Below are 10,424 nucleotides of genomic sequence, written 5' to 3'. Positions count from 1 at the left end.
CTTCCAATAGCTGAGTGGTGTGTTTTTTGTTGTGGTTTGGGTATGTGTTATGGAATTCCTAGGAGACTTGAACTTCGAAAAGGTGCGAGTCCATTTCAGCTTATATTGGGGGCCTGCTTGCCTTCTCAAAGGTGGCCAGGATCCTGAAGAGAAGTTGACAGAGGCACTACATACCTGCCCCCATCCCAGGTTCATCGCTCCTGCTCAGATGCCATATTTTTAAAATACTTTATTTTATTCCATAATACTGTCATTACAAAAAAATACAAAAAAACTACTATAAAAACATTCAGGGGCTTGTCAAAGTGAGAAAACCTAAAGACACCACCCCAGGACCAGCTGAAGCAGTCTTCCCTCAGGTCCTTTACTATTTGACTTTTGTACAACTGAGGGAGTGGGGTGGAGTCACACAGGCATAAAAGGGCTGAAAAATCCTCACATAGCCTCCAAGAAGGGTAAGAAATAAGTAGTTTCACATACCACAAAAATGGGATTTGGAAGTTTGGGGTGGCTAGGCCCTGAGTTCAGAGGTATGGGGAGAAACCTGTGACCCTGAATCTCTTTGTGGGGAATAGCTGCCACCTGACCCCAAAGCCCTTTCCCTCCCTGATGAAGGCTGGGAGATGAGTCCTGCCCCAGCTCTTAGCCACAATGCCTCAGGCTCCCCTTCCCTTCCCTCTTCCCTCAGTCCTCAGCGCAGCAGGGAGGATAGAACCTCCAGCTCCATGGTGTATATAGGCTGGGCAGCTGTTGGGGAGGCTGCTGAGGGTCAGTTCACCTCCTTGCCCCAAATGAAAGTGTCTCGTGCTCAATGGCCCTGTTCATGGGTTATGGACATTCCCATCCTATCTCCTCTCCTCCTAGCTCCTGGAGAGGCACAGGCAGCTCTAGATGAGTGCTTCATGTGTATGAATATATGTGCAATAACCTTGGACACTATGAACCTGGGGTAGGGGTAGGAGAGCAGTGTCCTTTCCATCCTCTTCTTCCCCCAATGAAAGGAAGCCAAAGGGAAGGGAGATGAAAGGTATTAGCAAGGCTGAGAGGGGAGGAGGACATGCTATTTACAGGCATGGACAAGGAAACTATATCTTCAAGTAGCACTCAAGTCACTCTCCAGCCACTGTAGTGGGAACTGGATTCAAAGCTAGTGACATGAAAATTGACCCCTGGCCTGGGCTAGCTCTACCCACCTCCCTCCCACTTCCCCAGAGCAGCCCAGCTCTGAAAGGGGTCAGGGACAGGAACTTTTTCCTGAAAACCAGTGGCTTTTTTTTTCTTTTCTTTTCTTTTTTTCTTTTTTTTTTTCTTTTGCATTTTAGGGAAAGTTGCCAGTGTCCAGTGGACATCAAACTGGGTGTACATGAGATGGGGTAAGTGTGGGGGTATTGCTGTGGTAGACTCTGGACTAGCAGGGGCAGAGCCTAGGAACAGGGTAAGTGCTGCTTAAGGATCTGTCGTGTCTGTGGTGTTAATCTGTCTGGAAATCGAACTTTGAACTCAACAATGAGGTCTCCCCGCTGAGTAGGCACCTTGGGGAAAGGAAGGCCCTCCCCACGGAGTCTCTTCACGGTGCCCGGCTTGATAACATCATTGCAGGGCAATGGTATCACTCGGCCATCAATGGTGGGAATGTTTACGGTGCAGCCACACAGCGCCTGGAGAAAATGAGGCCGAGAGTGAGGAAAAGTGGAAAAGAAGGAAAAAGATTGAAATGGGGGAAAGGAGTACCAAGACAGAAGGACACACACGCACACACACACACACACACACACACACACACACACACACCACTTGAACAGGTCCCTACCTCCTTGAGGCTGATCAGGGCACTGTAAAGCACATTGGTGCCATCTCGGCGAAAGTGTGCATGGGGCTTGTCTTTGAGCACAAAGACAATGTCAGCGGGGATGTTGTCGGGTGTGGCATCACCTTCTTTGGGGAAAGTGATCTTGGTGCCTTCCTTCCAGCCACGCTTAATGACAATGTGCAGGATTTTGTCCTCAGTACGCACAGTTCGCCCATCAGGGTTAAGGCGCCGCCTTGTGATCTTCATACGCTTGGTGGAGCCATGGTAGATCTCCTCCAGTGACACCCGTAGTTCATGCACCACAGGTGGGTCCTGCACCTTGCGCCGGGGGTACAGTGGTTCTGGAGCACGTCTTGGACCTCTACTCAGCCCATTGAAGCCAAAGCGGCCAAAGGCACCAAATGGGTCCTCATCTTCATCCACATCCATGTCATCAGGGTCAAAGCCACTAAAGGGTCTAGTGGAGCGGCTGCTGGCAAAGAAGATATCGAAGGGATTGGAGCCACCGAAGAAGGAGGCAAAGGTGGCATGAGGGTCCCCATGAAAGGTGTAGTGAAAGGAGCCACTGGAGCCACCTGATGTACCACCGCCGGTCTTCAGGCCTAGAGGGGAGGAGAAGTTAAGGGCAGTGTGGTACATCCTGACCCCATCCCAGTCTCTTTCCCCTGACTGAGCTAGTGCTCAGTTCATGGGCCTAGAGAAAGAAGCAGCCCTTACCTCTTGCAGAGAGCCAGACTATGATAGTATGAAAGACTTCTGGCAAGATTAATTTTTACTCTTAATCATTTATTTAAGAATAATATAGCTGCACCAAAAAAATATTAAAAAAAAAAAAAGAAGAATGTAGCTGGGTACCGGTGGCTCTCACCTGTAATCCTAGCTACTCAAAAGGCTGAGATCTGAGGATCATGGTTCAAAGCCAGCCCGGGCAGGAAAGTCCATGAAATCTTATCTCCAATTAACTACCAAAATCCAGAAGTGGAGATGTGGCTCAAGTGTTAGAGCACTAACCTTGAGCAAAAAAACCTTAGGGACAGCACCCACATCTTGAGTTCAAGCCCCAGGATCAGCACAATAAAAAGGAAAAGAAAAAAGGAATAATGTAGCTGAGCATGGTAGTACACACCTATTGGCATGTTACTGAGGCTAAAACAGGAGGATCATGAGTTTAAGGCAAGCTTGGGTTGTATAGTGAGACTGTGTCTCAATGTAGCTGGGACACTAGTGGCTCATGTCAGTAATCCTCGCTACTTGAGAGGCTGAGAGCATAAAGATTGTGGTTGGATGCCAGCCCAGATAAAAAAGTTTATAAGACCTTATCTAAAAAATAACCAGTAAAAAAAAATCAAAATAGGGTAGCTAGGCACTGGTGGCTCACACCTGTAATTCTAGCAACTCAGGAGGTTGAAATCTGAGAATTATGGTTTAAAGCCAGCCCAAGCAGCAAAGTCCATGAACCTCTTATTTTCAATTAACCAGCAAAAAGCAGGAAATGGAGCTGTGGCTTATGTGGTAGAGTGCCAGCCTTGAAAGAAAAAGCTAAGAGATATTTAAGCCCCAGTTCCAGCGCACACAAAGAACAACAACAACAAAAAAAAACCCCAACAAAACAGAGCTGGTGATATTGCTCAAGTGGGAGGGTATCAGTCTAGCAATCATGAAGCCTGAGTTCAAACCCTACTACTGTCAAGCCCCCAATACACCCCTCCCCCTTACAATACAACACAATAAAACAAGATTCATGTACACGTTGAGGTTCAAAGAAGCTGGGTTACCCAATAAAGTGAAAGAGCCAAGGCTAGAGATCCTAGAGGATGTGATTTTCAGTTTTGTAATTGTTTCCACTTACTCATGGCCTAGACATGTCTCATAAGGCCTTGAGTAGCTAGCTTAGTGTCACATTACAAGTCACACCTGGCTCCCAAATCTCTATTTCCAAAGGCACATAGGGCAAGGAGCAATCAAACATGATTTGTTGGGCTGGGAAGGTGGCTCAGTGGTACAGTGCTTGCCTTGCATGCATGAGGCCCTGGGGTCGATTCCTCAGCACCACATAAGCAGAAAAAAAAAGCCAGAAGTGGCGGTGTGGCTCAAGTGGTAGAGTGCTAGCCTTGAGCTGAACAGCTGAGCGAACGGCTGAGCGACAGTGCCCATGCCCAGCGTTCAGGCCCCTACGACTGGACAAAATAAAAACAAACAATACAGTAACAAACAAAACAATAACAACAACAAAACATGATTTGTCCACACAGTGAGCTAGGATGACTATCCATGAGGAAGCCCATTTTTACTCTGCTCCCAGCAGTGCTTACTCTTTTCCTGACTGCCCAAATGGGAAATCATAAGAACTAAAAAACAAAAGAACAAAACAGGAAAGCTCATTAACTTGGAGATGAGGAGCAGGTTGTTTTTTTTTTTTGGGGGGGGTCTGGTCATGGGGCTTGGGCACTGTCCCTCAGCTCTTTAGCTCAAGGCTAGTGCTCTACCACTTGAGCCACAGCACCACTGCCGGTTTTTCTGCTTATGTGGTGCTGAGGAATCGAACGCAGGGCCTCATGCATGCAAGGCAAGTGTTCTACCACTGAGCCACCTTCCCAGCCCCAAGGAGCAGCGTTTTTTAGAGAAAGTTTTCAAAAACTTTATTTCTATACTATCTGAAAGTGTCATTCGTTAAGTTATATATTAACTACAGCATTACTGGGATTAAAGCTCCTTGGAGTTACACAATGCTACATCCTGTACCTCACACACCTAAAGTTAGGCAACCTCTATGTATCAATGGTCTGGCACCTTAAGGTGGTAACCCCAGTTGCTCTCTCTGGAGTCAGGTCCTATTAAGGAATTCAGATTCTGGATAATACCTTAACAAATGTGTAGTGGTGATGATGGGAATAGTAGGGGTTGTAGAGAAGAGATTAATACTGAGAATTGATCCAGAATACACAGACTCGGGATAGGGCCTATGCTAGGGAGGGGCACTCTTCTTTGTGAGGCTATATATATATATACAGACAGACAGACACACACACACACATATATATACACACACACATATACATGCCTCACACATATTAGGCAAGTACTCTTAACACTGAGCCATAATTTCTAGCCTTGAGACATTTTATCTAGAATTTCAATTGGCCATAGAAGCCTGAGTTTAAATTAGTTTCTTATTTTCTGGGACCAAAGGGAAGATTTAGGTTTAATCAGAGAGGTCAAGCGGCAGGCAGTTTAAGGACTGGTGGCAGTAGCTTCTTTACTGTTCAGGATTTAGCATATATTCTCTGTCTCTATTGAGCTGATTATGAAGCAAGTTCAGGAAGCTGGGAAGAACTCTCAGAGGGACAGAGGGAGGTTAACTGATAATGACAAGAGGGAGTAATTCTCACTGTGGGGATTCCTGTTCTACCACCACCTCCTTTCCAAGCTGGGAACAGCTTGTTTCAAACCAGAGTTGCACATAGTCTGTGTGCACAATTGTTCTGGCTAGCTATTGAGGAGGGAGCAGGGTGGACAGAAATATAAGCAATATTTTCAAGGCTGTTCTTTCTCCCCCAGGCTCTACAGGTACTCCTAAGTCCATGGTGCATCCTCAGAGCCTTCTTGGCATAGGGATCTGAAACATAACAATGTTCAGGCCAAAGGTCTAAAGTGTTGCCTTTCACTTAGGCTTGATCAGAAAGGAGGGGAGAAGTTTCAGAGGAAAAGGAAAAGGGCCAGCATCCCCTTTTGTAAACAAAGATGAGGCTGAGGAGGAATGAGTGCAATTCTGAGACAGGTCACATGGAGGCCTGGTGTCTGCATTGCTTCCCCTTTTCCCCACCCCTACACTCCCCATTCTTCTATCACAGAAACACTTCCTAGCTGGAGAATGCTGGGGATTCCAGCAGCTACCTGGTGTGGGAGTTGGCAAGTAAGTGTAGGACTCAGCGGGAGAAAAATGGATCCAGCTACCAGCATGAAGAATAAAAAGAGGGAGGTGGGAGGACTGGGGCGAACAGAGGACAGAATCAGAGAGGAGAAAGGAAAGAACATTTTTTTTGTGTGTGTTCTGCTTTGCTTTGTGTCAGGCACATTACATATCATTAGCCTATTTCATTTTGAGGATAGAGTAGAGAGAATGAAGGAGAGAGGAATGTGAAAGAAAGGTGGATGTCACTGAGGAGGAAGGATAGTTCTCCCAGGAAGGAGAGTCCTCAGCTGTGACAATGTCTCTTAATATAGCCTGACAGGTGCCTGTAGCTGGCGGGTGGCAGGCAGCCCTAAGGGGCAGGCCCAGAATTAGCAGCTACATCATGCCCTTGGGATGTGCTGGGAGGGGCTACCCTCTTAAGAGGCTTTATTTGGGCCTTTCCTGCTGCCTGCCTTGTGCGTGGCCACTGCTGCCCCAGGGAGGGGGTAAGATGCCAGCAGCAGTTCCTATTCTTCTCTTGGATCCCTGCCACTTCCTCTAGGAGGTGAAACTCCACCTCTGTTCTACTGGCTTCAGTGGACAGGGATGGGGGAAGGAATAGGACAACCATTTCCACTCAGAGCGCTGGTGGTTAATTCCCAGGCTGCTTAAGGGCCAGACTTTTATGCTGATGAATGTAAATGCTCTGTCCTCAGCCACAGGCTCCCTCTCATCAACCTTTCCCATCAGCCAATGGAACTGCAGGGACTTAAGACAGGACTAATAAGGCTGAGAAGGAAAGGAGGAGGAGAAAGGCTTCTGGCTCTGGCTTCAAATCTCTCTAAGGCCTGAACTTCAGGGGGATATGAAGAAGTAAGCCAAGTAGTGAGTAGTCTCTTCTACGATCATTTGCCTCCCTCACCCCTCCTCTGCCTCAGTTTCTTTCTATGGGAACTGGTTTGCCCGGGGCTTCAGACAAACACAGGGGTCTCGGATGAAGCTGCACTGCAGCCCTCTTACCTTCCTCCCCGTACTGGTCATAAAGGCTCCGTTTCTTAGGGTCACTCAGCACATCATAGGCCTCTGCAATCTCCTTAAACTTCTCTTCAGCATTGGGTTCTTTGTTCTTGTCTGGGTGGTACTTCAAGGCCATCTTCCGGTAGGCTTTCTTGATTTCATCCTCGTTGGCCCCTGATGGGATCCCAAGAATCTTGTAATAATCTTTTCCCATCACAGCCACTGGACCGGTGCTGGTCTCCTTGTTTCTGAAAGAAACCCAGGGCCAATCCTTGGTGCCCCTGTCCTCTACTACCTAGCCCTGTTCTTATTGAACCTGTACTCCCTAAATGATGTGATCGTTAGCAGGTCATGCCTGTTCTGTGGGTCTCTGTCTTCTGATTTATAAAATGAAAGCTTTGGACTAGATGATTTCCAGCTCTGACATCTTAGGATTCAGAGATTCCTTCCTCAGTTCCTGGGCATTTCTCAGCAGAAAGCTGAAGGCTGTGGCTCAGTCCCTGGGCTAGGCAGAGGCCCAGGCCCTTTGGCCAGACTGAGGACCCTCGAGAGGCCTTTTCTAGTGAAGTGGCACTGTGGACTGACAGACTCACGTACAGAAGCTGGAGAAGGTCAGTGTGCTGGGTGAGGTCACCTGAGCTTCGCGGTCTCCTACGCCACACCTCAGGCATGGTGCCCAGGCTGAGGACAGCTGGGGCAATGGCCCAGGACTGGGTACAGGCCTGGGTCTTCGGCCAGCTGTCTTAGCCAGCCAGGCTGAGTCAGGGTATGGTTGTTTTGGATTGGAGACCCCAGGCCTCCCTGCCCCTACCCCCCAGGCTAGGCTAAGCCTCACATGTGACTCAGATCACAGGATGACTCACTTTTTGGAAACTGCTGCTTTTAACGCCCTCATTAGCAGGGGGTGACTTGGTCTTTACCTCAACCAGGGCAACAGTTGCCTTTACTCATTTCTCACTGTCTACACACAAAATTGTATGAACTTGTCTTTGCTGCCTAAGCACCAGTATAGTGAATAAAAGCATCTGGGAGCTAGTGCCTTATTCAACTTTAGTTGCTATGAGATAGTTGGGTACTAACCACTATTATTTCCTGTATCTTCTCTGCAAGTCCCTTCCTTTCTGCCCCTGTGAGTTAGGATCTGTCCCAATGCTAGACCCACTCTCCCTTGATAACCTCTTCTAAGTGGGGGGTGATGGGCAGCTGTTAAATGAAAAAGATTCTTCCACTCTAATCTTCTCATCAATGCATTGTACAGGATGTGAAGGAAAGGGGATGTTGCCTATATCCAGCCCAATTTCCGGAAATGGCCAGAAGCCATTTTTTTTTTTCTTTTTTAGCCCTTGTGAGGTATAGCAATTCTGTTCCAAAGCTGGGAGAACCAGAATCTTTCTAGCAATATCTGGGCTGGCAGCCACAGCTGATCCTGCTTTTCTGCCTGTGACTGCTGCACAGCAGTTGGGTGTAGAGTATTCTGGCAGGGGTGAGAGCTGTGATTATTAAGGAGGTTGCCTCTAAGGCCCTAGGTAGGTAGAAACAATGACCCTAGCTCCTGCTCCCACAATGCCTGCTGCAGGTGGCTAGGTTGACTCATGGTACTGGGAGTCACCTCACTCTGACGAAGAGAATGTACCATAAAGGCGGGTACTCCCCCATCTCCCCACACCAGTATGTCATGCCTGTGGGGGAGACTGGAGTTGGGGGAGGCAAAGAAGAAAGAGCATCTGGGGGAGAGCAGCCATTTTCGGAAGCAGCAGTAAAAGCTGTCTGAGAGGGAGCTAGGATGGTCTGCCATCTCTGCCCCCACAGAGAACTGGGTAGGAACCCTAGCAGTGAACCCCAGCAGCTTCTAGGCAGAGACAAGGGGAACAGCTCACCAGTCTCCCCAGCCTTCTTTTGCTGACCCTGCATTACCTCTTCACCCAGCCAGCTTCCTCCCTGCACCCACCTGCTAGCTATTATAAACTCATAATTCTCTTGCCTCCACAGACACAGGGCAAACTCTTGCAGACCTGCCTCTTTTTCCTCCTTCTCCTTTCCAACCCTCCCTCCCTCCCTACAAGCCACGTGGTGGAATGACAAAGGATCCCCATGGCATGGCACTGCCTTTGATGAAGAATGAGGAGGATGCTAATGTAAAGACAGGAATGGAAAATAGGGCAACATGGCAAGAGGAATTGTCAGAAGAACAGGCAGGGGAGATGCTCGATATAGAAAATGAGGTGCTGATGGAAGGGGATGAGAGATGACAAATGTAAATGGCCGAGGTGGAAAACCAGTTATTGAAGGGAGGAGTGGGAGCACTGTAGGGATTTGGAACACTGTAGATGTTTGTGGAAAAAAGGGTTTGAGGAATGATGAATGATAAGGGGTACCATTCATTCAAATATCTGGGTGGAGCTTGCATGTAATTGATGAGATGAAGATGGGATGGAGGAAGCAAGTAGACAATGGAGGGCATAGCTGAGGTGGAGAAATTGACTTGGGATGGGTATGAGTGCCCTTCTCAAGAGGGACTTACCGAAACTTTACAAACCCATTCAGCGTCCACGCTCGAAGTTTTAAGGGCTCCAGCTGAATTTTAAACATCAAGCTGGCTAAGAAGTCTTCTCCCCAGAAGTGTGGGAAGCTCCGGAAAGCTCCTCGAGCCTGTAGTGGGGGTGCTGCTGGGGGTGGGCAGGAGAGCACTGTGCGCTTAAACATGCCCAGCCAAGCCCCTCACCTCTGATCGCTCCAGCGGAGCCTGCTTGGGACGCTGCAGTTCTGGACGCCACCTCCTCAGATTCTCAGAGGCCCTTGCCCCAGCAAGGCCTGTCTGGTGCTCCAGGAGCTCAGGAGCCGGACCTGATCCCCACGTGCCGAGAGTGAAGGGAGAGAGAGGGTCCAGCGGCCACCTGCTCTCCAGTGCAGCCGTGCCTGGCTGGCTGTGCGTGGCTGTATGGCAAGTGACAGGGAGTCTGGGAGTGTGCTCGTAAGTGGCAGTGTGTGTACCTGTGACAGGGGGGATTGTGAGGGCCTCCGAGCTCCTCTCGCCAATCTCCGGGGAGGACCCAAGCCCAATCCGCGAGAAGCTACTCAATGAAGTCACTGACGGGGAGTCTCCTCCCCCGCAGAGGGGCGGAGCAGACCCAGCCGGGCCGGGACAAAAGGCGCGGCGGGCAGAGGCGAAGAGGGGAAGGGGAGGGGAAGGGGCTTGGGCGGGGGAGGGGGGTCGGTGATGTCACCAGAGCTGACCGGCCGACCGGCTCAGAAACGCCTCCGCCAGCCCCAACCCGATCCGACCCGACCCGACCCAACCCGACCCGGCTGACACGCCGGCAACCGGTACAGCCCGGCCCGGCCGCGGACACCCAGCATCTTCCCGCCCCCGAGTCCCCCAGCCCCCGCACCCTGGCAGCAGAAAAGGCGACGGGGCCCTCGGTGTCCCAACCCCCGACAAGACCCCTGGCTTCTCGACGCCCCGCTCCCGGGACCCCTGAGTCCTGGCTAGGCGCCCTCACCGGTGAGGAGCTGCGGGCGTCGCCGCGGTCCGTCAGATAGCCGCTGCCCCCTCCCCCGGCTCCGGCTCCACCGCCTTCACTCGGGACAGGAGTCGCCTGCCCGCCGGCCGCAGACAGCGGGACCGGGAGCCCGCCCGCGGCTCCGCCTCGGCGCCGCCCATTGCGCTGTCTGCCTGTCACTCAGCTCAACCTCTACTGTGATTGG

The 10,424-nt window shown here is 50.1% G+C and overlaps 1 protein-coding gene across 1 annotated transcript; it reads right to left on the bottom strand.

Moving 5' to 3' along the window:
- Positions 1-214: 214 nt before the first annotated feature.
- On the bottom strand, positions 215-10,380 carry Dnajb5 (DnaJ (Hsp40) homolog, subfamily B, member 5). The gene is given in 6 exon segments (XM_013026552.1): positions 215-1,658; positions 1,811-2,412; positions 6,723-6,967; positions 9,241-9,385; positions 10,220-10,356; positions 10,358-10,380. Coding segments are annotated over 6 exon segments (1,386 nt in total). The 3' UTR covers positions 215-1,424.
- Between the last annotated feature and the right edge of the window lie 44 nt (positions 10,381-10,424).

The sequence above is a fragment of the Dipodomys ordii genome, unplaced genomic scaffold (assembly GCF_000151885.1).
Source record: "Dipodomys ordii isolate 6190 unplaced genomic scaffold, Dord_2.0 Scaffold95, whole genome shotgun sequence".
Lineage (NCBI taxonomy): Eukaryota > Metazoa > Chordata > Mammalia > Rodentia > Heteromyidae > Dipodomys > Dipodomys ordii.
The sequence above is the reverse complement of the archived record's forward strand: the minus strand, read 5'-3'. Positions and strand labels throughout refer to the sequence as shown.